This window comes from Amia ocellicauda, chromosome 1, assembly GCF_036373705.1.
Source record: "Amia ocellicauda isolate fAmiCal2 chromosome 1, fAmiCal2.hap1, whole genome shotgun sequence".
In the NCBI taxonomy this organism is placed as follows: domain Eukaryota; kingdom Metazoa; phylum Chordata; class Actinopteri; order Amiiformes; family Amiidae; genus Amia; species Amia ocellicauda.
Genome location: NC_089850.1, coordinates 57,298,697 through 57,326,456, shown reverse-complemented (window position 1 = coordinate 57,326,456; position 27,760 = coordinate 57,298,697). Strand labels below are relative to the sequence as shown.

Below are 27,760 nucleotides of genomic sequence, written 5' to 3'. Positions count from 1 at the left end.
CTGTACTGTACTACCGTTGCCCTTACTCAATATGGCCACTTGACAGTCGTGCATGTCCTACGGCAGCTGGGCGCTGGTGAAGCCGTGTTTTGCCAGTGGTAGAGATGGCGGCCAGGGGGTTCCGGCAGAGAAACAGACGAGGAAGCAAGCAAGATGCAAACAACGTGAACCCCAACACGGGCAGCGACCCCCGCATCAGAGAAGAGAGCAAAGCGTCGGAGGACAATAAAACCTCCGAGGTTAAGAATGAGTAAGTGCGGCGGTCCGGCAGTGATGCTGCATACGTACATAAACCTGACCTGTGATTCAAAACACAGCGCTGATCACCAGTACCGGTGTTTCACAAAGATAGATCCGTCTACGATAGAGAGGGCATTTGTTAAGATCTCTGGCAGCAAGCATCAGCGACTTCAGTTTCTGTCGCTCTTCATTCATTCACCGACACCCTCCTGGACACGCCACCGCTTGTTGCACGATTTCCTCCGAAAGCTGCTACTCGAGCTGTTGCATTGACACACCTGTGTCGCAAAAGTGCTGTTTTGGGGGGGCGGGGGGATCTCGCTTATTTACTTATTCTCTACTGCTGAGCTATTTCAGTCATGTTTGCATGCATGCATGTTTGGTAAAATGATAGACAATCGCATTCTTCTGACAAGATCTGCTTACGGTGTCTAATGATTGGTAGCGTCCCTCTATATCAAAGTAATCCAGGAGATGCATCCCCTGCAGCATCTGTCACAGCCCTCAGTCGGTGCCAACGCCATTGTCATCGATCGCGTGTGCGGGCAGCGTGTCCATAATACTAAGCGATGAGCTGTCACAGAAACAGCCACTTCTGCGCATGCGCACGTCCATGGCCCAGGTCTTCCGATTTAACACGCGAAGTACCACTGCTTTTCTCCCAGCTTTACTTGCAGGGTTTCCTTTGAGCTGCGGCCGATAGTACAGTTAGATACTTGATTCAGTTTGTTACTGTCTGCACCGTGTGTGGTGTGTGGAGTGTCCATAATACACTGTTTTTTGGTTTTTATTTGCTTTATGAGTATAAGTTAACCTGTACCTCTTAAAACCTGAAAAGAAAATGAGATGCTTCTCTATGTTGGCTTATAAAATAAACTAAATAGTGAAGTATAATAATACAATACAATATATAATCTAATATATAATATTGAGAAACAGTATAAGTATTGAGGAGACCTAATCTCTGCACTTAAGGATTACAAAATATTGGCATGGCTGTTTGTAAACCCCTTTATGTGGTACTATTGTTCAAACTCCCTCTACCATACCCTAACTTCAACTCCAACCCATCCCCAAAGCAGCAGCCTGCAGGTCACTACAGGTCAGAACCAACAGCTACTGCAAAACGGTCATACAAACCAAGACGCCCCTGATATCAAAGCAAGAGATGTCACTCCTAACTTCGCATGCAGGCATCAGTGGAAATGAAATAAAAACATGTAAAGGAATGAAGACGATGATAATCATGTTTTTAATAGTTGGCCCAGCCAATGCTCTAAGTCTCTGTGCCCTCCCTGCCCTTGCCCTTCCTGCCTGGGTAGCTGCCCCCCCGAGCCGCACTCGTCCCCCTTCACCCAGCCTGTCTCCTGCTGCAGGGGCTCCAGCCGGGCCGGGCAGGTGTGGGCGCCCGAGGGCTCCACGGCCTTCAAGTGTCTGGTGTCGGCCCGCTTCTGCGCCGCGCTGCTCAGCAACATCTCCGACTGTGACGAGACCTTCAACTACTGGGAGCCCGTGAGTACGGTCCGCATCCTTCACGTGACATGGACGACTGTGGTCCTGTAGATGCTGTAACCGTTTCTACAGCCTCTTGTCTCTCTGAGAGCCAGAGTGTCTGATCTGAGACGTGCCCATACCACAGTGACACCACCCTCATAAAAAATGCAGCTGAACTCGCCTGCTTTGCATTCAGCAACCCTGGTGATTTCGTGCCCCTAATGAACACAGACTCAGGTAGCGACGGTATTATTTTCAGAAGTAAACGGCATACCCAACCCATCAATGAGAGACTGTCAGACAAGCGTTGACAAGCGATTTACTGTCACATTCTGTTTTAAAATGCTTGCTGAGCTGTGTCCATGTCTTCCCTGTAGACCCACTATCTGCTGTACGGGAAGGGCATGCAGACCTGGGAGTACTCCCCTACCTACGCCATCCGCTCCTATGCCTACCTGTGGCTCCACGCGTTGCCAGCCTGCTTCCACGCTAGAATACTGCAGACCAACAAGGTGAGCTGCTGCCCCCGACCAGAGAGCAGCACAGACACACTGGGCATTGTGTTGCACAGTGTCCCCTTCTACTTTTCTTATAATTTATTAATTTGGGAGACTCTGGTATTCAAGGCAACCTAGCCTGGTTTACAAGAGCACCAAATACATTGTTCAACAGTCAGACGTTTTAGTCGATATAAACCGTTTTAGTTTGGTGGCCTGAAATGTTCCTCAAAATGTTTTTTCTTTCACGTCATTGTTTTGGCTGCGTTGATCCCATGGGAGATTGACAGAGACTGCAGCTGAATTGATTGATAGACACTGTGACTAAAATAAAACAAATGCAGACAAATTAAGTCTTTTTTGGGTCCGAGTCTATGACTGCGCTCTGGTAGTCTTTTAAGTAGATTGGCCCTGTAGGCTTCCACTGTGCAGCAGTTCCTTTGTGTTCCTTATTAAAATAACTCTTTGCCCTGGGGATTCATTTGAAATTGTGTCTCTTTTGTTTTGTCTTACTTTTAAGTTCCACATTTACACACACAAAAAAAACACACATCCAAAAAAATATATATAACAAAGATATAATGACATGTTTTGTAGACTGGTGGTGCACAAAGAGTTTATCCCACAGTCAGGGTTTTAATGAAAATGTAAAATAATAAAGCAGAGGCTGATAGAATCCAAATCCTGGATTGTTAATGGGTCCTGATCTGCCGACCATATCTGACACCCTCTCTCTCTCTCTCTCTCTCTCTCTCTCTCTCTCTCTCTCTCTCTCTCTCTCTCTCTCTCTCTCTCTCTCTCTGGGCAGGTCCTGGTATTCTACTTCCTGCGCTGCCTGCTGGCCTTCACATGCTGCGTCTGTGAGCTCTACTTCTACAAGTAGGGAAAGCTTCCAGGGTCAAGTCACAAACTTCGCCCCATCATTTACATCCCCCAGCCTTTCAGGAGATACCAAATAATACATTTGCATGTGTGTCTGTGTGTGGTTTTGCAGGGCCGTTTGTAAGAAGTTCGGGCTCCACGTTGGCCGTCTCATGCTTGCGTTCCTGGTGCTGAGCGCAGGGATGTTCACGTCGTCGGCAGGTAGGTGCAGCACAGCAGCCAACCCACAGAAGATTGTGCAAACTGTGCTTAACAACTCCCAAGAGCCGAACGGAGCATCTGAAAATGGAGCAGGCACAGACACGTCCGTACAGAAGATTTAGGGTTGTTGTTTTTTGACTCCTCAAGCTTTGAATACAAAAATCTAAATTCTAAACTAGTTTTATCGGTGTGACAACGTGAAAACCCTGTTGCCGGTGTCTGTGCTAGCCAAGTCGGAGAGCGAAATGGACTTTAAAACTAAAGTTTGGGAGGAAGACGACCTCCAATCGCGCCTCACTCAGCTCCAAGCTCAGCCGAGTTTCACTGTCCATTAATATTGTCCGTTACTTTGAGAAGCTCATAACGAGGGATACTATGTATATGAGCACCAGGCCCCGCTGTCTGACGTACTGTGTTTCTCCCCACAGCCTACCTGCCCAGCAGTTTCTGTATGTACTGCACTGTGGTGGCGATGACCGGCTGGTTCCAGGACAGGCCGGCGGTGGCCGTGCTGGGGGTGGCGGCCGGCGCCATCGTGGGCTGGCCATTCAGCGTCCTGCTGGGGTGAGTCTATCTGACAGCACAGATAGACCTGCATAAACTCACAGTGCAGGGGTGGGGGGGCAAATGCAGAACTGGTATTTCTTATTGGGAGTCCCATCTAATTGCACCAGGGGGCAAGGGGGGCAACAGCAACCTAACGTTTCAAACTGGGGGGTCCACAATATCAATTGGCCCCCACACATTTAGGTGGCCAAACAGTACTAAGACCTTCCCTATACAGAGGAATCTACCTCCCTGTCTCCCGCTGAAAAATGAGTGACTCCTTCTACAAATGAACAGTGCACTGAATTACGTTTTTAACATTTAGGCTATCCATTTATTATCGATATTGAAAATGCATTACTTCCCTGTTGTTCCCCTCCCGTGAACAGCACACTGCAAACACCCCCTCCCTGGAAAAAACTCACCAACTACAGAAATCCAATGAACAGTGCATTCATTAACATATTTTAAATAGTGGTTATTGATGTATTGGTATTATTTCAACTTTAAAGTACATTAATTACATATTCGAGCCTTAGGCCATTTTTCTTCCCATATTGAAACTGCATTACTAAAGTGGCGCAGCCCTTCCCTGGGTTATTTCCGGTCAGTGCTCTGAAATACCCCTCCTGTGGAAAAAAGAGTGACCCTCCAGCTACTCAACTTTAATGTTCAAACGTATTAAAGCTTCACCCAATGAAAGAATTTTCGATATTGAAACTGCATTACTTAATCCCCCCCCTCGTCTCCCTCGGGACACCTCGCCCGAAATGAACCCTCCTGCGGAGAGAGAGACAGAACTTTAATGTACAATTCAATTCCTTATTCGAACTTTAGGCTATTTATTTGGCTGTTTTACACAAGTTGCCTGAAGTGAACTTGGCAACTTGGAAAGCTGTCTGTCTTTACACTTCTATTGTAAACAAGAGATAAAACACAAGTTAGTAGTTTCTCCCTGCATCTCTCTAACCAGCTCTCCTTCCACACTGTACGATCACTATTCCATCAGCACCTTCAATCGTCTCTCCTTCCCCACAGGCTGCCCATCGCCTTTGACCTGCTGCTGATGAAGAGGAAGTGGAAGAGCTTCATTACCTGGGCCCTGGTGGCACTGGTGCTGTTTCTGGTAAGATCACTGTCTACCCGTTCTCAAATCTCTCAGCGTTAAGGTTTGGAGCCGTTTGTCTGTTCTGTACAGGGCATGCTCACCTCTCTCTGTGTGGTCCTCCCAGGCTCCCGTAGTGGCAGTGGACAGTTACTACTATGGCAAGCTGGTGGTCGCCCCTCTGAACATCGTCCTGTACAACGTCTTCACTCCCCACGGGCCCGATCTGTATGGTAAGCTTTTCTCTCGCTTAGTTTAAGAAAAACACACAAGCGGTGCCCATTTGATGCCTTAGGTTCAGTTATTGAGCATGTGCCGAGTCTGGACTGCATCCGCACTGGTGTGTGCCATAATGTTTTAATTACAGATTGATTGCTTTGGCGTTAAGTGTTGAGGACAGGTGAGGAATGGCAGTGCGCGTCTGTTAAAAAGATCATCCGGCAATGCCCTAGAGATTGTCCAGACCTTCAGGACTGTTCTCATTCATGCCCTATGAACCGTCTGGTTGTGTTCCCACATGAGCGCAGATCCCCCTGTCATTCTGTTACCCGTTCTAGAGTTCTCCCAAGGTTCTGTGTGTGACGGTGTTCCGATGGTGTTTGTGTGTGTTGTGGCATTGCTCAGCAAAACTCGGTCTCAACCTCGTGGGGGTCCTCTAAAGCCCGGGACACACCAGCGCGTCGCGCCCCTTTAAACTTGACGCACTTGCGGACAGTGCCACACCAACGCGTCTCCCAAGCGTCAAAAGGCAGAGATTCCATTTTGCGCAAAACAACAATACAATTACAGAACTATATTTTACAGTTAAAAGTAAAAATAAAGGTCAGTATTTGGGAAAACCCCACTGAATCATCAACAGATGAGGAGGAGGCGGAGGTACAGGGTTGGGAAATTGACTTTTTAAATTAACACATCCACAATGGATGGTGGATGTGCAATTTTACCAGCCATTTTTTCCCCCAATTCAAATATATAAAAGAAAATAGCACTACCATATACTGAATTGTTTCAGTACATTCGTTTTATTATTAATACATATTTTATTAACAACGTAGGCTACTAACAATATGTGCTAGGCGGCTTTGTACTAGGCAAATTATTGATTGTGAAAGATTTATAATCGTGTTGATTGCGAGTGGCTGGTGTTTCGTTTTGTTAATGAAGTCAGGGAATCCCTTGCATAGATAATGCAAGCGCACAGCATTTGCACTTTGTGAAGGATAGAAGACCTGTTTCAACACAGATCTGTGCCATGGCAGATTAGCACAGTGAGATGAGGTATTGTTTAATTAAATACTGAATATACTGGTGTAGCGCTGCTCAGTCCACTTTTTTCTTTGTACTGAATAAATGCTCTTCACTGTGTACTGTTTGAAAAAGCAAGTAAGCGCCTTACTTGGATTTGTAAAATAAAAAAAGTAGTAATTTTACTGTTCTAAAAATAAAGATCATTTACCTTAGTTTAATATCATTCGTACTGTCTGTATTTAAACATTGATAAGTAAATGTTTTGTTTGTGTGCTTATTAACTACTTAATACATCTGTGCCATAAAATACAACATTCTGAGTGATGTCACCACTATAATTGGACTGCCATTGGTCGAGAGCCACGCGTCTCTCAAGTGTCGCGTCAGAAATTGCTCTGGGAGAAATCTTGACCCGACACCTGAAGACGTGACGCGACGCAACACACTGGTGTGTCTGGGTCCATAGATATCCGTTATATTAAAAATTGTTGCGAGGTGAAGCAACGTGACACGCCGCACTGGTGCATCCCGGGTCTAAGGCCACAGGGTCTTCTGATTTTTGGGTACAGTGGTATATCACAGTATCTGTTTTTAGGAGTCTGAGAAGCCCCCGGTCACCCAGAAGACTGCAATCACAAAGGGCCGCCACAGGAGGGCAGTGCTGGTCTGTCATTAAGCAGGGTGCCAGCGATCCACTCTTACCAATGTGGGGTCTTTGTGCTTCGTTTCCCTCACACTGCCTTAGCCGGGCTAACGCAAACATGTAATTTATGAGCAGTAGCAGCGGAAAAACCCACTGAGCTGCAGTCTCTCCCTGACGCTTTTATTCACGCTTTTAACCTCAGCACTGTGGTAACATCCAGTGCAGTCAACTTCTGTGTGGAGTCGTTCATGTATTGTGTCACTGCTGTAAGATTGCCGTCATAATCCCCGTCTTTTATCAATAGAAAGAAAGGTCAAGTGTTTAGCTAGATTTCCCTTTATGGAGCACGACTGGAGGTGAACCCCAAGCACTCAGCCAGATCGTGCAATCAGTGAAATCTGAGAAATCTGTTCGTTTTGGGATTTTTCAATTCAGCAGCGATTCAAGTGTGTTTCAGAGTGGAGGGGACAAAAACCCCAAATAAAACGCACACCTGCACACACACATAAAGAATGACAACGCATAATGAGTCCCTACAGTCCTGTCACATCAGATAGGCTACATGGCAGAACTCTCTCTTGCTTGGGGAGGGATGGAGGAGTTTGGGGGGGGGGTTGAGGTCAGTTCACCCTCATGCCGTCCCCCCCGCACATCCCCTCAGACCCATAGCTCCGCAGCGAGAGGCACGGACCCAGGGGCAGAGGGAGCCATGTTCTGGGAGAGAGTGCGTCAGCCAGGAGATATTGGGTCTCGCTCTACTCTCTCTTGTACGTCACAAAAGCGCTCATCTGTCCAATGACGCACGATGCTCTTTTTTTTTTTTTTTTCTTCCTTTTTTTTTTTTTTTTTTTCTTCTTTCTTTGTGCGTTTGTTTAGTTTTCTTTTCTTGCTTTTGATATGTAAAGAAAAAATGAAAAACTCAAAGTTTGTGCGGTTGCGTGCTGCTTGCGAGGGCTGCACAATCCGATCTAGAGCCGGGATACATTGCAAATTGGGGGGGCGGGGGGATGTAGCAGCCTTTGATGTCTGCATCCCTGAGGTTTAAGGTTTGGAAATATCCCAGGAAAAAGTGGGAGCAACGGAAAACAAGGAGGGAAACCTGATACCATGGCTGTTGCAGTATGTCATCACACAGACATACAGCCCCGACACACACACACACACACACACACACACACACACACACACACACACACAAAGGCACACACACATGCTCACGCACACACACACACTGCACAACACAGGCTGCCTGTCAGTCTGATTTTCTGCTCTTTTAGTAGCATTTAATTATGTTCAATGCATTATTTATGTTTGTTTGGGCCTCAGTATCTGTCATCACAGATGGAATAATAACTGGTTGACCAAGTTAGATATTACAACAGGATAGGTGCGATGCAATGCACAATGTCATGGGTACAGTAATCAATCAAATCTATAACATGCCGCATAAGACATAAGAACTCAGGGTGAGAATCCAGCTGTAGACATGAGCTAACAGACCCTTAATATGATGTTAGGAAACCCCAGAGTAAACAAGCATTTGCATGTTATTAATGTGCAAAAGAGCAGGGGATCGAAGGAGCCTAAGAACGGTGGCGGATTGCTTCGTTATCTACGCAGGGTGGGGGGGTATGAAACGAATTTCTTCAAACCAATGAAGATTTTTCTGGACGATATGAAAGCGGGAGGTGTGGCCGTGACTCCTCCTCACAGACTCTGTGCCCTCCGCACCGCACTGTCCGCGCCGCACACTGGGTGCCAGGTCTGTCCTTTTATGTGTTTAATTGGAGCCCCCACAGAGAAATCTGCGATCGTTCCCAGTGCCGGCAGAGGTGCGGCTTGTACCTGCACACAATAGCCAGGCCGTCAGTGTTTCTGTCTGATAATCCAGCAGCGCCGGGGGCTCCAAACCCCCTCTGTGCTCTGCAGCGCAGCCCGGTCCCTCCGTAGGCCGGGCGGGGGAGGGAGAGGAGCTGATTAAACATGTCGCAAGGACACGCTCGGTATCTGAATAGCAATTACACCAATGAGCGCCGTTCACTGAACCTGCAGTCAGGGACAAAAACCCGACCCGGAGAGAGAGATTTTTATGTTCTACAGAATGGCGCACGGCTGACGGTCCAGAACCAGGCTGTGTTCCGCCGAGAGAAGACTTTGTGTGTTTGTGGATTGTCAGCAGTGCCCTATTTTGTATTGTGTAAACGGAATAAATAAAAAACAGCAACACAAAAACACTCCAAAAGACTTAGCTGAACGGTAAATAACAAAATAACAACAGTGCCCGGAACCTGACACACAAACACATTTTCAGATTGGATCGGTGATTGTGTGTTTGTGGCTGTGGTGCAGTTCGTGGTGTGAGAGCTGGGAGAGACGAGGAGGAGATCCACAGTTGTTCTCATACACGGTTCAGGCCATCGTACCAATCGTTCAAGGTGACCTCCCCCAACACAGAACAGTTCTTGCTATAGAACACAAGCAGAGTTTTATTTCTGTGGAGATCAATGTCTGTCTGGAAGACTAGATTAATAGAGTTGTGGCTGCACCGGCATTCCTAGAACTTTCAACATTAGAACTGCGGAAACTAATTATGCCGACACCATAACAGATGTCGGGAACTGAGGTTACAGATGAGAGGAGGCAGTTCCTGCTCACTTGCTCGGTTGCTTGGTGGCTCGTTAATGCCGGAACCTCATTGGCCCGTTTCCCTGAAGGGCCCTGGCGAATCATCTTGCACGGTTCACGGTTAGGTAGCTTGTTCCGAAAGCAGCTTGGATATAAACCTCGGTGCATCTTTTTTGTGTGTGTCCGTGTCTGTGTGTGTGTTGTGTGTCTGCAGGCACCGAGCCCTGGCATTACTACTTTGTAAATGGATTCCTCAACTTCAACCTGGTGTTTGTGCTGGCCCTGCTGTCGCTGCCCCTCACCGCGCTGATGGAGGCTCTGCTGCAGCGCTTCAATGGTAAGTGCCTCTACCCCGCAGTACCGCACCGCAGCGCACCGGGTGATTATTTTCCCATTTGGATGCAGTTTATCAGCAGGAGTTCACCATCCTGGAGAGTGCCAGGATCTCGAGGCCCATCTACGCCATCGTCTGCTTTTGGTGGGAGTGCCCAAGGGGGGGAACATAATTATCCGAGCTTTGCCATGGCTGAGTGGGTGAAAAGTCGTCTGGGTTCACGGTACACTACCGCTTCCTGTGACATCCATGGACACCTTCAGGTTCCTGCTGTTAGTGGTTCCAGCTTAATTAAATTCCCCTCACAGACGTAATAGACGGGCTGCTTGGACGCTTCTTGAATGCCTTTGAATAAATTAAGATGCAGGGAGCTGTTAGCCATGGGCTGAATTCACAAACTGTTGCATTCAGTTCACTCCCATGATATATGGAGTTATAAAAAACATGGGTGGCGGGGAGATTTTCAGCTTCTGATTAAGTGCAAATGGCAAACTTTCACACTTGATAATGAGGGCCGCAATGGAAGCTGAAAATGGCGGGTGTGCGAGTAGAATTCCTCTCCCATCTCTCGTGAGGTGAATCGTTTTTCCGTCTTCTCTTGCTTCTCCCAAACTGCTGATTGAACAAGGCAGGTTTGTGCAGCTGCTCTTGAGGGTCTTTTCACCTGAGTGTCACTCGAACGCCCACCCCCTCCCCCACACCTAGGAAACACATCCCAGTGGGCCGATTCATCATATCTTGCAGCTGTGTAACTCCATCTGTTACCCGAACACAGTCCCTCTTTTCCAGTGTCAGATCTCAGGTATTGGATTTAGTGGAGCCTGGGGGGTGGGGGGGAGTGCTGATGATGCTCTTCTGTCCGCCCCCCGGCACTTCCCCTCTCCTCATCCCGTACAACGACCAGCAGACGTGTATGTTGCGCGTTGTTTGCTCTCCCTGCCAATTATTCCAATAGCTTCTGCAAAATGATCCCCAAGGGCCTGTTCATGGCAGACATCTAGTGTTTAAATAGATTGATAGTCGAAGAGAGGAAGAGAGAGAGAGAGATGGCTATAGAGAAAGATAGAAAGATAGAAGCACAGTTGGATATAGTTGTAGATTATTCACACCCCTGATTTGAAAAATTCCGAGTTTTAATTTGGTTTGTTTTAAGTACTGCCACTCTGTTGCATTCTGTAGAGTGTAGATTCATATCTGGTATGAATGTGTCCGTTCAGGTGCTCTGAAGCTGGCTCAGTTAGGAGGTGAGCAGTGAGGCCGGTGCTTTGGCGATCAGACCAGGCAGTGCCGGGGTCAGACATGGCCTCGCTGCCCCCTGCTCTGTCAGGTCTGCACCATGGAGACGGATGGAGGCCCGAGCGCTGTCCTGTCTGACCCCGGAGTGTGGTGGCTGCTCATTAGCCTGACCGCGGGGCCTAATTTCCTGCAGTAAACAGGCAACGCTGTGCTGCCCATGACTACACTGCTGCCGTGTGCCGTGGAGAGCAGGCTGAGGAATGCCTGGCCGTTAACGAGCCCTGAAAATCTGGTATATTTTAAATGTTTTGTGTACTCAGCGTTTTAAGTAATTTGATTGTTTAAAAAAAACGAGACAAAGGAGCAAGAGAGAGAGTGTGTACACTGACAACATAACACAATACAATATGACCCAACAGTAAAATATTATAGAAAATTGAAGGATTCACAGTAATGCAGATGAATGCAGTACAATGCAATATGATAACACATTGATAGCTGTGCAACAACACAGTACAATGCAATAAAATACTACTCGGGACGGGACTGTAAAGCACGGTATAGTTAAACAGAATAAATCTCTGTACAACACGATGCATTTTCCTGGTAGACAGCCTGTTTGTACCAGACAGCTCACAGCCAAGACAATAAAACTGGGACCTCCTGTTCAGTCAATCGGCTGAAACAAGACCATTCTGAAGATCGGCTTTAAACACTCGGCCGTCCCAGCGTTCCTAATGCGATTTACAACAGGGATCCGAACACACCCCCTGTGGGCCAGGCAGGCCGAGGATGCAGGCTGCAGGTTTTGATATTAAGCTCCATCAGTGCTGTCCTAAACCCTTTAATGTGAGACCTGCTGTATTTATACGCTGCGATCCAGTTTGCGCTCACCCCGTGTGGAGCATCCTAACACAGTGCGTCCCGGCTTGACTGCACAGTAGGCACGTCAATGCGGCTTTCTCCGGCAGAGCCTGTCCTATCTACGCAGATTCACAGAGGCATGTTTGCAAATGAGATTAGGGAGGCAGGGCTGAGCCGCAGAGCCTGATGACTTTAAATGGGATTCCGATCCGAGGCGGCACAAAGCAAAGCTCCACCACCCATAGTGATTTTAGAGGTGTTTTAGAGGTGATTCGTCACTTGTATTCACCTCAAGTTTGAGCCACAGTGTCTTCGGCCCCTTTGCCGATGCCTTTGTACCCATACACCAACAGTGAACGAGTGTTCTGGGTCCGCTGTGGTTGTTCTGACGGCCGGCTCTGTGCATGTGCTTGTAGTGCAGAACCTCGGCCGCCCATACTGGCTCACCCTGTCGCCCATGTACATCTGGATGCTGGTGTTCTTCACTCGGCCCCACAAGGAGGAGCGCTTCCTGTTTCCCATCTACCCCCTCATCTGCCTGTGCGGAGCTGTGGCCCTGTCTTCACTACAGGTCGGTGGGAGAGGGACAGTGGGGATGTTGGGTAGTTGGAGAGTGGGTGAAGTTGGGGAATAGTAAGAGAGTCTTCAGTAGGATTAGAGGAGAATTGTACTGGAGAGAAAGGGTTAACAGCTTTTCTGTTTCTTAGCCCTCATGCCTCAGTCGGTGCTCTTTCTCTATGTCTACCCTTTCAGAAGTGCTACCACTTCCTGTTCCAGAGGTACCGCCTGGAGCACTACACCATCTCCTCTCACTGGCTGGCCCTGGGCTCGGTGCTGGTGTTTGCTGTGCTGTCCCTGTCTCGCTCCATTGCTCTCTTCAGAGGTCAGTGCACGCACCCCGCGGGTCCGGTTAAACATTAACAGAGTCGAGAGTGTCATTTTTTCCAGTCATGGGCGATGGAGACGAACAATGTCCTGGGAAGATTTATTTTTTCCTGAAAGATTGTTGTTCGCAATGTGGCCAGAGAGAATGCACTGCTGGCGGGGGTCGGAGGGATAAATGACGTCTTACTTCATGCATGCGTGCAATGCCAACAAACAAAAGCCCCGACGGCATAAATAGTTGCCAAGTGTTCAGTGCAAGGTCCCGTGAGAGCGGAATAAGTCAGAAATAACTGCCCTCCTCCTGTCTGTGCAGGTTACCACGCTCCTCTGGATTTGTACCCAGAGTTCCACCGCATTGCCAAGGACCCCACCATCCACACCGTGCCGGAGGGGCGGCCCGTCAATGTGTGTGTGGGCAAGGAGTGGCACCGTTTCCCCAGCAGCTTCCTCCTGCCTGACAAGTCAGTTCCCCTGCCTCGATCATCTTCCTTTTTTAATCTTAATTAGAACTTGTCATTGCTCAGTGATTATTTTCACCTCTTTATGCTGACATGTTGCCCTGACATGGTATGGTGACATCTTCCAACCATGTGCTGTTTGTGCAAGCCTGCCACTTCCTGTTGTAGATTATCACAACAACAACAACAACAAACTAAATGTGCAGGAATGAAGATGACACTTCTGGAAAAATAAACCAAGTACAGAGATGCCTACATCAACATTTGTACATAAACATGCCTCAGTCATGCCCACTGTCTGTGTCTACCTCCCAGCTGGCAGATGCAGTTCATCCAGTCGGAGTTCCGTGGCCAGCTGCCCCAACCCTACGACAAGGGTCCCCAGGCCACGCGGATCGAGCCCCCGCACATGAATGACCAGAACCTGGAGGAGCCCTCTCGATACGTAAGTACCCCTGCCACCCTTGCCGGCACTGACGACAATCTCGCCGCCCGGAAGACCTCGGACACAGAGCAGATAAACACTGCAGCCCAGGATCAGGGGTGTGAATACTCATTTAGTCCTCTTAATGAAGCTGCCCTGACTAAGGTTAATCTAAGGTTATTAAGGATCCATTGACCCCGAAAGAACTGCTTTAAATATTTCATCTGCCATGGTAGTGTTACAGCAGACGGTGGATATTTCTGTATGGGCTGACGTGAGTTGCAATTAGTAGTTCCCATTTTTATTCTTTCCGTGAGGTGATTTTGCTATTGGCTAGGTTGGCAGCACAGTATAGCACAGCACTATACAGCACAGCACTGCTCTCAGGGTTAATCTCAGCTCGGCACGCCCCAGCCCCCCCCACATTTCTCACTGAATAGATTAAAGCCTCTCTCAGCGGGCTGCCGTCTCTCCGCATGGATCTGGGGAGCTAAATGATATCTCCCATGCACTGGCTCTGTTTTGCATCTGAATAACTCCGTTTGCGTCATTTCATTTTGTCAAGCTCTACATCTCATTAGCTCTTTCTTCACTTTTCTTTTTTTTCTTCTTTTGAATGTTGTCTTTATTTTTTGTATGCCTAACGTATCTAGCAGATAGCCGGGATGATGAGAGATGAAATACTCCCAGTATTCCTTTGATTCCTCGAATAGGCCGGGAAAGTGATCGTGCTTGGAAATCACCTGGCCGGTACCAAACGTGTATTAGCCCGTAGCCGGTCGGATCGCAGAATTTCTTGCACGGCTCTTCTGACGAGACATCTATGCCATTCCTTGATCCGTTGTGTTTGATTCTGACTCGTCCAGTGCCCGAATCCAGGCTGAAGTTCATGTGCTGCCCCCTGAGCTTCAGCTTGTGATTGTTGGCTCGGTGGGGGCTGTGTGGGGAGGCACCCGGGGATCCTAGATAGGATGAAAGGCCTTATTTAAGTACGTTTTTAACAGCCTTGATCAGAATCAAGCTGCGTGCACGGTTTCCAAATGGCCACTTCAAATAGCCCTTTGGACGGCCAAAACGGAAAGGCTTCAGAAGGAAAAGATAGGCATTGAGGGGGTGGTGGGGATCTGTTCTCCCCAGGGTGAGCTCTTCTGAAGTCAGGGGGGGGCTACAGCTGGAAAAGAAACTGTGACGCCTAAGCCGGTCCCCCCTGGAACTGCTGTGGAACACCTATCAGTCGGCACCTATCTTTCCCTCGCATCGTTGCGGCACAGCATGCCAAGTGTGAATCACGCAGATTTGTCACCAAAACCGCTTTTTCTTCTTTCTCCCCTGTAGCTTCTTTCATGCACAAATAAAAATAAAATAAGAATAGACATCAAATGCTGATGTTGTTCACCCAGAACCTCTACACCCCCCCCTCTGTCGCCAGTATCCAGTGAGTCATTGCTCTCCTTCCGTGGCTGTGTTTATTTTTGCTGTTCTTAGTGTTTAGCATTCATGAAACCTCTTATTATTATTATCATTATTAGTACTACTGTTATGAAGATTAGCACAATGCATTTCCTCCCTGGGCATTGGGACCGCACGGCAGATAATCGCTCTCTGCTGACGTCGACTGGCGTCATGATTCAGGCCACCGGCCTCACCACTCCTGCTGCTGATAGCCAGTGACAGCCAATTACAGGAGCACGCCCACTTGGAAATCTGTGCTGCTCTGCTATCGCTATTCTGCTTCCTGCTCTGTGCATTTTCCCGTCGGTGTCCTGTTAGGACTGCTCCCAGATCATCATGGGAAAGTTGTAGATTGGTTTCGAAAAACAGGAGTTGAGGAAAATGCTGGAAAAATACCCCACCCTGACCCTGTCGTTGAAATGGTGCCAATGTAGTGTTCTCTGGTTGCTGCACAGTAACGTTCTATTCACATTCCATAGGTTCTGCCTCTTGGAATTTAATGTTCTTGCGGAGTCTTTTCACTGAATACAACAGTGTACTGTATTACCGCATGTATTGGTATAAACCACATGCACGGAAAAGACAGCTGTTTGCCAATGCACTGAATAGGTTGTTTTGATAGATGGCCAGCAGAATTGGCGTGCCGTTCCTCCCTCCATGCAGTTTCTGGGGCCGTTGTAAGAGACGTCGCTCGTTGCAGTCCCGTCTCGATTCCCCGTTCCAGTTCGTGCCGTGTTCAGGTTCTTTGAGGTCAGGACTCGGAGCAGGCAGTGAGATGTTCACGATGCTGTCCTCCTTGTGCCACTGCGTCACATGCCCAGCTTTGTTCAAGATGTTATAGTGTTGGCGCATGGACAGATCCTCTCCATCGAAGGCCATCAGTGCTGGCGGGGCAGTGTTGTCCAACAGATCACAGTATTTGCAGGTGATCCATAGCCTCATCGGTGGCTAGCTTTAAACCTTCATTATTTTCTATGCATGCAGCCAGAATAAGGTCAAATATAAAGTGGTAACTCGGGAGTAGATAACTTCAGTGTGTGGACTGGTTCCCCTAGGGCGGCCAATGAGGACCGAATGTCTGCAGCAGCTCCTCAGTGATAACGGTGTGTTGTTAAGGAACCAGTTTCAGCCACCGAGCCCCCTCCTCTGCCAAGTCGCTCGCAGGGTCCCTCGGAAGCGGGCATCGCCATGGAAACTGGGCATTGTGAGGCGGCGGGGTTATCTCTGCACAGCATTTCCCTCTCAAGGCACTGCGCCGGCTCCCGTGTCCCCTTCCTGGGAGGTGAGGAGCGATAACTCATGAAACCCCTGAGCGTTTCTGGAGGGGAAACTGTAAATCCCGAGATCAGGGGAGAATGTTGAGGGAGGAAAGGGAAAAGAAAAGAAACACAGAAAAAAAGCAACCGAGATAAGCAATGCACATGACAGTTGTTTAGTTACAATGCGAACACGTCGAGCTCCACTATAGAACTCTGGGAAGCAGCTTTAATGTTCTCGGATTTCCACACAAAAAGAAACCAACAGGGTAGAAGTAGGAACAGAGAGCTGAGATATGAACAGAAATAAAAATAAATAAGATAAGTGGGAGATTCGTTTTCTCTTTCAACTAATTTTAGGCATTTTGGACTGATAACATTGCTAAGCCGGACTGCTATTCGGTGTCCTTTTGGTCTCCGTTAGGGGCTGCCGCGCCGCTTCCCCCTGGACGTGTAGCCGCTGAGTCAGTCGGTGTTAGCAGACAGCTATGCATCTGCTTAATGGGCTGATTGTTGAGGCCCTGCCGAAACTTCACATGGCTGATTGTGATGAAAAAAGAACAAGAGCCAAGAGTCCCTGGCTGTAGCTGAGTGATGCCGGCAGGAACGGGACGAGTGGTGATAATAAGGGTTTTCATGTTCGCGGTGTTCGGCTTTCCGCTGTGTATTTTTCCACCGCGTCTGCCATTACCTCTTTCATCGCGGCGTGGACTTGGCGGGTGATGTGTGCTTTGTGTGCCTTTCGAAACGCCCAGGCACGGTGAATTCCTAGAAGGCAACAAGCACTGCTGTTTTATAATAATACAACAATGACAGCTTTGCAAATGTGCGTGGCTTTAAAGAGAAAATAGCGGGGCTGCGGATAATAGTCTGCGGTGTTAACTTTTTTTTCTATTTTTGTTTACCTCCTGTCCTGGGGAGATTTTAAATGTGTGCAGCTCGAGGGCGATCCCTTTTTAAGGTGTTTGCTTGAATTAGTGTGTTGGGGGGCGGGGGGGGTGCGTGTCCCTGGCCACCGGCTGACCGTCAGATGTCTCTTGGAGATGCTGACGAAATGCCAGCTGTAAGAGCTTCTCTTTGTAGAAGAAAGTTTCTCCTTTGTGAGTGTTGCCTCTGGAGACGGCATCCTCCCAAACACACTGCTCTGCACGCCTGGAAAATGTTTCACAGCCCTTGCCAAAAATGAGGAAAGAGAGGAGAAAGGACAGGCAGACTACAGACTTCTGCATCAGCTGAGCCAACGGGGTGATGCGTGGCGGTATGTTTCTCAGGTTTACCGCAGCGGCTTCAGTGGACGATTGTGAGGATTACACTGGGCTTACATGTCCCCGTATGTGACGGTACGCAGCTGCAGTTAAAGAGCGCGCCATGACCTTTTTGCTGAGCCCGTATCCCCGGCGCCCCGGTGAGGGGGGGCTTTGCGTACGAAGCTCCCGGGATCAGGAGCCGCACAGCTGAGAGAGGATCCCTGGAGGAGGATGGCAGTCACGGCTCGCAGCCTTCCCTCCGACTCCCCTTCAACATGGCTCCTTTCATATCTCCGTCTCTGAGGATTTCACACTTTCAGAAACTGGTCTCTCGAATGCTCGCCCTCGGTGGGGGAGGGGGAGGAGTTTATCTTTATCACAGTTGTGCAGATGTGCAAAACTCTGTGTAAGCTCAGAAAAGAAATGCCAGAAAATATATTAATTTCAATAATCCCTTACTTTATTTGAAAGGGAGTCCAAAATGGGGTGAACTGAAGTATCGTACGGACTTCTACCCTCACTGTGGTAAATGTGTCAAGCGTCCCTTTTTTAAAAGTGCTTTTTGATTAAGGAGTACTGCCTCGTGGTTAAGCTATACCACTGTCTGCTACTTTCTCTACTCCTGTCTTGGGAATTGTGAAGCCTGGAGAGAGAGGGAGATGATTCAGTAGCTCATTAATAACGCACACATACTCACACGCACACATACTCACACACACACACACACACACACATTCTCCCAAACAGACACCACTCTAAAGTGTGTGACTGTCTGCCTAGTCTCGGTGGGCAGCACTGTTATTCGGAGCAGAGCCGTGTGGAAGGAGAGTTAATGATTCCCCATTAGGAGGAACGAAAGGTGAAGAACGGAATCTCCATTGCCACATCGTTCGAGACACTGAATTGATTGTCTACACAAATGGAGCTGTTATTAAATACAGACAAATCACCAATAAATTCAAACAAGGTAGAGTCACGGCTGGCTAAAAAACTGTGATCAAAAAGCAGACCTATAATATAAAAGCTTACAAAATTATCAGTTTTTATACCTGTCAGGGCAGGTAAGTTCTGGTGGTATTGGATCTTGTGACATATTAACAGTTCCCTTTTAAAAAAATATATATATATCTTAACCAAGTGGCACACAAGATTAAAATGAGTAAAAAGGTCCAAGTGGAGCATCTATGCAGCAATGCAGTGTGAGAACATTGAAGCATCCCTTTTAAAAGGATCAGGGATGTAGGCAAGAGTTAATAACTTTGGCACTGAATGCAGCAAGCCTTCGGGATGCCAATCTAGGGGACCGTGTGAAGTTGCTTTTGAAAGCGAAGCAACCCACCATTGTGCACAGAGCTCTGGTTGCTTGTAGGGGAGCAGGTTTGGAAGGAAACGTCATGCCTGACAGACTGTCATTGCCGAGCGTGAGTCACGGATTGACACTGGAGGGGTCTATAAAAAGATACAAGCTGGATTTTTGAGGGAGAACAGGGCTTTTTTCTTCTTCTTCTTTCCTTTCCGCACTCTGTACCCCGTGGTAATTGTCTCGGTGTTTGAACAAGCTGCGCTGCTGGTAGAGTCGGGCGCATCTTAACAATAAAGACATCGTCCCTTTGGAATCTGACGTGCAGGATGTGTGCACAGCTTCTTCTTCTTTTTCCCCTTTATTAATCTTCCTTTTAAAATCAATATTTGTGTTATTTTTATTGCTACTCATGAAAGATTCATAGGGCTGCAAGCGGGATCTGTCTTCCCAGCCATTCCTCCGCAGAGCGGGTACACCATTGCCCAGACTGACAGTTTGTGGCCTTCCCGGTCACTGTCACTGTGACTGTGTCTGCTGCTGCCCCCCACCCCGTACTTCCATCCTCTTAAATCAACATGAAAATGAAAGAGCATAAATATTTAACAATGAAAGTAATTAAAGGCTTAATGACAGGACCTTTGTTGGAATGTGGCTTCCTGTGGCAAATAGATTGCATGGAATTTAATTATTCGTTGATTTAAAGAAGACAAAAAAAGGCAACAAACAGAAGTCAAGTACTTCATGAGAGACAGGAACGTTTGGAATGAACTGAGAAATTGACTTGGGCGATGAGTGACAGGAGGAGGGAGGTTGTAGCGCAACATTTCTATGCGAGAGAGAGAGAGAGAGAGAAAAGAGTGCAAGGAGCTGATTAGTACCGAGTCACCTTGTTAAAAAGGGCCTAAAATAGACAGCGCTTCTCGTGGGTTTGTAAACCTGTTAGGGAGCAGACCGTTGGAAAGCCGCAGCAGCAGCGTGTGGAGAAGGTGAATGAATCGGCTGCGTTGACGAGCCCATAAGGAATGCCAGCACCGCCCTCCTATCTGCTGACACCTCGGCTTTGCAGATGACAAAAGATGATTCCTCTGCGTCTCAAGTCCAGAGGTCTGGGCCCGTTTCGTCATTGCACCCCCCCACCTCCAGGCTGGTTTCACTCGGTGGGGGTGGACTTTTAATTGCGGCTTACTTTACAGCTTAAAACCTTTAGTCATTTAAAACAATCTGTCCAACTGAACATATAGTTTAATAAACACGTTCTGAATGCATATGGCTTCGGCTCTCCAAGTCCTAATCAGTGCCAGACCGCTCAACGATTGACGAAAGCAAACGCAATTTCGCCCCTCTAAACAAGACCACAGCTGAGAAACAAATGGATAAAATCTAGGTTGTTGTTTTTAAGAATAAACTGTCAATTTAAAACTGGTTGAAAATCGTGGTCCACAGAGTCAAACCGGCAGATGATGTAAACGCTCTTACAGAAATGAAAGCTTCTGAAATTAAAGAATACAAAAACCATGGGTAGCAATGCAATAATGATTACGATGTGCTATCCAAGCAGGTCGTCATTCGAATCAGTTGACCAATTGGAGCACTCTCCTGCTCGCTGGCCTCGGAGACGATCAATCAGACGCTCGCTTTCTTATTGTTGAGTTCGAACACCTCTTTAATATTTATGATCTATAATGTTTTGTAAATCAAGTTCTAATTTCAACTGAATTCAAGTTCAGCTCTCCATGGAGGAGAAAATAACCTATTATTATTATTATTATTATTATTATTATTATTATTATTATTATTATTATTATTATTATCTGATAGTGGAGTGGCTTATAATATAAAAACAATATGTAATGTCACTGTGCATGACATAAGGAACATTACATCTCTATCCCACTTATCTTAAGAGGCTGTTGCTTTCAATGACAACTGCATGTGAAAAAAATACAAATTACATTATATAGAATATTAGATGTGTGTGTGTGTGCGTATGAATGTATTTGTACACACACATAGTTTCAGCTCCACATGACTGTGTTACCCTCCTCAAAATTAGGTTATATGCAAGAAGCTTCCAGCACCTGCTGTTTGTTTACAGGTGCATCTGGCTCATTAAGGCTGAAATGGGTCTGAATGCCTGTCAGTCTGAGGCTACTAAAGCTGTGAAAGACGGTCACAATGCCCCCTGTGCACTGACCGCCTCTCCTCTCTGGTCTTCAGGTGGATATCAAACAATGTCACTACGTGGTGGACCTGGACAGTCCCACAGAGGCCCCTCGGGAGCCACGGTACGCAGCCAACAAAGAGGACTGGACTATCGTCGCCTACAAACCATTCCTGGATGCCACACGGTAAGTCATTGCCATGAAACCAACATAACCTCATCTGCAGCATAGTGCAGTACTGTACAGTGCCTCACAGTGCAGTCTGGTACAGTTCAATGTGGTAATCATGCCTGAACTCATGAGGAACTCACGGCTGTTGCAGTTTGGTGTGACGCACGATAACTGGAATTTGTCAATGACTAAAGTGACAAGGATGTAGTCACCATTGACCATAAGAGTATCAAAACCCAGAGACATCAACTCCTTTTCCCTTCAGCAGTCACCATTGTGACCATCAGTACTGAATGTCAATCAATACACAAATGGTAGTCGAGAGTCATCCCCCTAATTAGGCCCCTTCAGAATCAGAACGGTCTGACCCACAGAGCCTCAAGCTGCTGGATTACTCCAATGAATCAGGTCTAATGGAAAAGCCAGCCTTCTCATCAACCACAGCACTTAACCTGTGTGACACAGAATTGTGGGTACGATGGCCGCTATCTGCCTTCATCGTTATTATCGGATAATATTTACAAACGGATTAGCCAGTAAATGAGGTGTTGACGACTTAATTATCCCAGAGATTGGACTAACCATTTTGAATTCCCTGGTGGGTGTGGTCTAGGTCTGGCTCTGGGTTTGTTTGAGTCGACTCCAGCCCTTTAAGAAGGAACTTCACGGAAGGTGTCTGAAGGTGCCTTTATTTTGTGGACTCATTCTCTATCCCACCTGTGCAGAAATAACACCCCCCCCCACCCCCTCCACTCGCCAGCTCCGCAGTGCATCTGTCTCTGTCAGGCTGGCAGCCACAGGGACTTGCCCACCACTCACTGAGCCGTCAGTCCCAGAGTCGTGTGCGTCATCAGAGCCAATGCAGTCCCACTGCTGAGAGAGAGAGAGAGAGAGATTTCCAGTAAAAGATGGAGAGAGAAGGTCACACATTGCTTTCTCTCTCTCTCTCTCTCTCTCTCTCTCTCTCTCATAACCATCTGTTATGGGTAAACCCAAACACCTTGTCTCAGATGGTGAGGTGTCCGTTTCTGTCCTTCAAGCGCTGCAAGAATGTCCTCTTCTGGGATGTGGTTCCCTCCTGAGCCCTCCATTAACTAATCGCTTTTGATCGTGTACAGACATAAACAGTGAAAAGAGTTAAGTTAGGAGAGGTAAAGGGGTAGATTATTGCACAAGGGTAGTGTTTTATAGGTCTCTCTTGATCCTCACATGCGCTAGACCTTAGACAAGCATTGAAATGGTTCAGTAAAGTGAATTACTTTGGTTCAGGCATGAAAACCAACAGCTCACTGGTTCTCAAAGTCCAGGTTTGAAGAACAGGGGTCCAGAGTCCGACTCTGAATCAACTCCTTCTTCCCACAGACTCTGGAGAACTGAGCAGAAGTGCTTGTGAGACTCTGCTGCGGGTTAACCTCCAGCCTTTGGGGAAACCCTTTGTGTGTGTGTGTGTGTGTGTGTATTTGCAGGTCACTTTGGGTGTACAGCAATGAGGTGGGCTGCGTATCCATTAGGGCTTCCCAGTGGGCTACAAACCTGGGGGGAGAATAATTGCTGAATCCGAATGTATTTGAGAGAGAAAATACCTTGTAAGAGACGAGGGCGAGCTGCTTCATTACTGCGGATGCGCGGGACCACATACCGCGATCTAAATGAGCCGGGTTTCGTACTGTGCAGACGCCCGACTGGTGTTAATTGGAAACGAAAGGCAAAGAATTTAAAAAGTCTTCCTCTTCTCGTCAATGACACTCTATCCCCTCACCCCCCCTCCTCACTAGAAATTTGAGCAAAGGAGGTGGGGGGGGGCGGTGTTGGGGAGGGAGGTTAGGTCTGCCGCATGCTTTGGGAAGTAGTGGGGAGGGGGGTGCGGGTAACCATGGCGATCGTTTCCATGCCTACAGAGCACCTTGACAACTGCAGTTGTTATTGATGCACAGAGTGTCTGTGTCTGTCTGTCTGTGTGTGTGCGTGTCTGTCTGTGTGTGTGTCTGTGTGTGTGCGTGTCTGTGTGTGTGTGTCTGTGTGTGTGTGTGTCTGTGTGTGTGCGTGTCTGTGTGTGTGCGTGTCTGTGTGTGTGCGTGTCTGTCTGTGTGTGTGTGTCTGTATGTGTCTGTGTGCGTGTCTGTGTGTGTCTGTCTGTGTGCGTGTCTGTCTGTGTGCGTGTCTGTCTGTGTGTGTGTGTCTGTGTGTGTGCGTGTCTGTCTGTGTGTGTGTCTGTGTGTGTGCGTGTCTGTGTGTGTGCGTGTCTGTCTGTGTGTGTGTGTCTGTATGTGTCTGTGTGCGTGTCTGTGTGTGTCTGTCTGTGTGCGTGTCTGTGTGTGTGCGTGTCTGTGTGTGTGTGTGTCTGTGTGTGTGTCTGTGTGTGTGCGTGTCTGTGTGTGTGTGTGTCTGTGTGTGTGTGCGTGTCTGTGTGTGTGCGTGTCTGTGTGTGTGCGTGTCTGTCTGTGTGTGTGTGTCTGTCTGTGTGTGTGTGTCTGTATGTGTCTGTGTGTGTCTGTGTGTGTGCGTGTCTGTGTGTGTGCGTGTCTGTGTGTGTGCGTGTCTGTCTGTGTGCGTGTCTGTGTGTGTGCGTGTCTGTGTGTGTGTGTGTGTGTGTCTGTGTGTGTGTGTGTCTGTGTGTGTGCGTGTCTGTGTGTGTGCGTGTCTGTGTGTGTGCGTGTCTGTATGTGTCTGTGTGTGTGCGTGTCTGTGTGTGTCTGTGTGTGCGTGTCTGTGTATGTGCGTGTCTGTGTATGTGCGTGTCTGTGTGCGTGTCTGTGTGTGTGGTGCACATGCTATAGATAGGTGTGTGTTTGTTTTTGAGGATAGGGAAGGGGCAAAGTGGTTTGCTTTTAAGGAGTAGGTTCAAATTGATTTAGAAAAGAAACGGAAGCATAAGCAAAGACGACACTATTTTTTGGGGGTAAAACCAGTGAAAAAAATAATAGATGTCAGAAGGCATTACAATCTCGATGGCGGACGAAAGCCAATGCCCTTGAAATGTTACCCCAGATAATTTCACAGCTCTGTGACCACAGAGCAACACACACACACACACACACACACACACACACACAAAACACGCTTCTGGTTGCAATCTGCATCTCAAATTGAAAGATTGCAGTGCTTTGAAAAAGAGATTGTACAGTGAAACCCCCCCCCTTCCTTCTCATATCTCAGAGGACCGTTTTCACGCCTCCCGCAGCACTGCCTTGTGGGAATGCTGGCGTCTCCCTGTTTGACGTCAGTGAGTGCCAGCTCAGCTCCCCACTGCCCCCCTCCCCCCACAGCTACCCATGCTGATAAATGGTGCCAGTAATTGAATTAGATTAGTGCCCTGAGCCCAAGCACTGATTATGCCACTCAACCAAGCCTGCCCCCATCTCCAGCAACCCCCTCTCAGATGTGCGTTGATCAACCCCTGTCTCTCCTAGAGGCGTACAGTTGACATTGCACTGTCCAGCATTCTCACCTGCACAGGGTTATTTCACACGGCCGCACTACAGAGATCACAATCCCAGCATCCTTTTCTTCCCTTGAACATTTCTAGTCCTACATCCTTGCTATTTAAGCACACCGGAGTTCTGCAACTTCCTTTGCCAGATTGCTGTAGCCTTCACTGCTTTTTGTTGTACTCCTCTTGACAGTTTTTACTGTTGCCTCCTAAACACCATTTTGCTACAATACAGGATGTCGGTGCTGTGTAGACTTGCACAGCTCCTTGTGAAAAGGGAGTTGCCTTGGTCCAAAAGCATCTGCAAATTCCCGATCTTGATATCATAATAAAACAATTTGGCACCGGCCTGTCATAGTCCCCCCAATGTCACCTCAAACCAGGGAGCAGGGCGAATTGGCCAGGAATATAAAAACAGTACAAAGACGTCGATGACCTGGATGTGGTGCTAGAAAGCTAATGGTCCTGTTGGGAGGTGTGGTAACTGGGTTTTGGGGGAGTACAACTAAAAACATTTGCTGGTCCTCGCTTTGGCCCCTTTTGGCATTCCAGACGAGACACACACACAGCACAAAGATACAAGAATAAACAGGATAAAAATGCATGAAGCGGATTAATTAAAAAGGGAAGGGGGGAGCACGAATTGTGGTGGAGACTGGAGAGAGCGAGCGAGCGAGAGAGAGAGAGAATTGGCCACATCCTACAGGGTTGGGGGGCGGGGAGTACATGGGGATAAGGGTGTAGAACAGAAGAAGCATTTTCGACTTGGGGGCGTTGAGAGCACTTTTGACATTCAGGGCAGGATGATGGGGGAGTTGGTGAGGTGGGGGGGGCTCGTTTTATTTCACTGCAAAAAGCTTAACTTTTACTATATACTATCATTTTACTTAATTTTACATCATTTTACTTCCTTTGTCTTGTGAGGAGTATGTAAGGGCACTCTGACCTGCATCTGTTCAGCAGGAAGGACTGACATGAGACTTATTCGAGGGTTTCTGTCTGTCTGTAAGTTTCCGAAAATGTTCCCCAAATTATTTCCACCATATATTTTAAGTGTCTTACAATTCCCAGAATGCATGATATGATTGACTAAGACCAGTCTATGGAAAGACCAATGGTTTTAACTGAGTGTCTGTCATTAGTATGACTTATAATCATACTAACACAAAGACTTAGTCTATGTTTATACAATTGTCCATAGGATCTGCTTGTCCTCAGCAGGGCCGGTCAGCTGTCTGGCTGCTGAACCCCCCGGGAGCCACAAGGGGGCACTCTTTGCCCTTGGTTGCAGCCAGTGTCATGTTTCTCTGGGCTCTCTTTGGCGGTCTTCTCCAACAGTCCTCACACACCGGCGCTGTGGACTCCTCTGCGTGTGGACGGCTGTCACAGTCCCTAACTGAAATGTGATTGTAATAACACTAACGGAAGCCTCTGTCTCTCCTCTCTCTGTGTGTCTGTCTCCCTGTCTCTGTTTGTCTCTCTCTCTCGCTCTCAGGTCTTCACAGCCGTTCCGCGCCTTCTTTGTGCCGTACCTGTCTGAGCAGCACACTACCTACGCCAAATACGTCATCCTCAAGCCCAAGAAGCCCAAACCGGCCCGGAAACGGACACAGCCATGAACCCCGGAGCTCCCAATGTCCCTCACTGCAGCCTCCTTTTCTCTCTCTCTCTCTCTCTCTCTCTCTCTCTCTCTCCATCTGGCTCACCATTCCTTCACTGTGGGCCACCAGTCTGCAGCTTTTTCCTTCCGCTTCTTCATTGAACTCATGCGATGCTTGAGAACTGGACTTTTTTTGTTGTTGTAGCTGTTGTTGTTGTTGTTGTTGTTGTGCTTTTCTTTTTTTTGACTGAAATCCTCCGTCAGTCCCTGCCCCCCTGTGCTAGCCATGTTTGGGTCAACGGGGATGTGTTTTGTGAGACGAAGAAACAGCTGGACTGTAAGAGCCCTCTGTCTGAGATTTCATAAACACTAACATTGTACGTGACTATTTCTTTGTAGCCATCTCCTTTGTATAAAAAACAAAACAAAAAAAGAACACTGGGGGGGGAGAATTTGGCACCAGCTATAGCTATATAGTGGAGGGGGACAATCTCTCCCTGATCTGTGAATCTCTTTTAAAAGCGTGTGCAGTTTTAGCCACCTTTCCCGCCTCAAGGCCTCCAAATTGCACATGAAATCTACACCCTACTCCTACTGTACATAACATGATTATTATTATTATTATTATTATTATTATTATTATTATTATTTATCTCTTAGCAGATGCCCTTGTCCAGGGCGACTTACAAAACATGCAGGGTTGCCTGTTTTTCAGGGCTTCACTGCTAACTCTTGGGTTTGCCTTCATGTTGCCGTTGTCCTTCGTGTCTTTACTATTGTCCATGTATCCGTTTCTTTGTCTTTGTTTAAGTTATTGTTTTGCTTTTGGCTTGGGGGGGCAGTGCCCATCTCATGAGTATATATACTCACCATCTCGCAAGGCAAGTGAATGTGGAAAAACAAGTGAACAGGAAGAGGAAAGTGGGCTGAAAACAGACTGAAGCATGGGTGGCCCAGTTTACAGTCAGATCGGGGATGAAGAAATATCTTTGGCGCCAAAATGGCTGGGGAAAGGCTCGGGCAGCAGCTGGGAATGAAGGTGTTGGCCTCAGCAGAGGACCCATCATCCTCTGTGCTCACTGCTTTAGCACAGTGTTTGCCTGTGCTGCGTGAGATCCCAAGGTGCGCGTTCTGCCTCTGATGACAGTCTACGTAGGATGCGCATAAAAGAGAATCGGATTTTCAAACCAGCATCAGTGTGCATCACGTCAGGAATGAGATACAAACAAAGGGAAATCCATTAATGTATCATTAGGATATTTCAGAGCAACCTATTCTTTGAACACCTCAAAACACTTTAGGAAGAGCGCAGACTGTGAATATTAACGCTTAGGCCTAGAGCCAATCCAAACTCTGACAGCTCCACAAAATTGCAAATGATAAAATGGAGATATAAGTCTGAATGTGTCAGAGGCTTGCTGGCACATGAAACAAGCTGAAGCTTGAACTCGCACCAA

At 47.6% G+C, this 27,760-nt stretch overlaps 1 protein-coding gene across 2 annotated transcripts; it reads left to right on the top strand.

The window, feature by feature from the left end:
- Window positions 1-35: 35 nt before the first annotated feature.
- On the top strand, window positions 36-26,688 carry alg9 (ALG9 alpha-1,2-mannosyltransferase). 2 transcript variants are annotated; one of them, XM_066710498.1, is made up of 15 exons: window positions 36-250; window positions 1,563-1,752; window positions 2,112-2,246; window positions 3,040-3,110; window positions 3,226-3,314; window positions 3,743-3,878; window positions 4,899-4,986; window positions 5,093-5,198; window positions 9,696-9,818; window positions 12,332-12,486; window positions 12,669-12,798; window positions 13,114-13,261; window positions 13,574-13,703; window positions 21,158-21,288; window positions 26,199-26,688. In XM_066710498.1, the coding sequence occupies exons 1-15, from the start codon at window positions 105-107 to the stop codon at window positions 26,320-26,322; spliced, it is 1,902 nt and encodes a 633-aa protein (XP_066566595.1). In that variant the 5' UTR covers window positions 36-104; the 3' UTR covers window positions 26,323-26,688. The 2 variants fall into 2 exon arrangements, with proteins under 2 accessions (XP_066566595.1, XP_066566596.1); XM_066710499.1 differs by having other exon boundaries at window positions 37-250; window positions 1,617-1,752.
- Window positions 26,689-27,760: the final 1,072 nt, after the last annotated feature.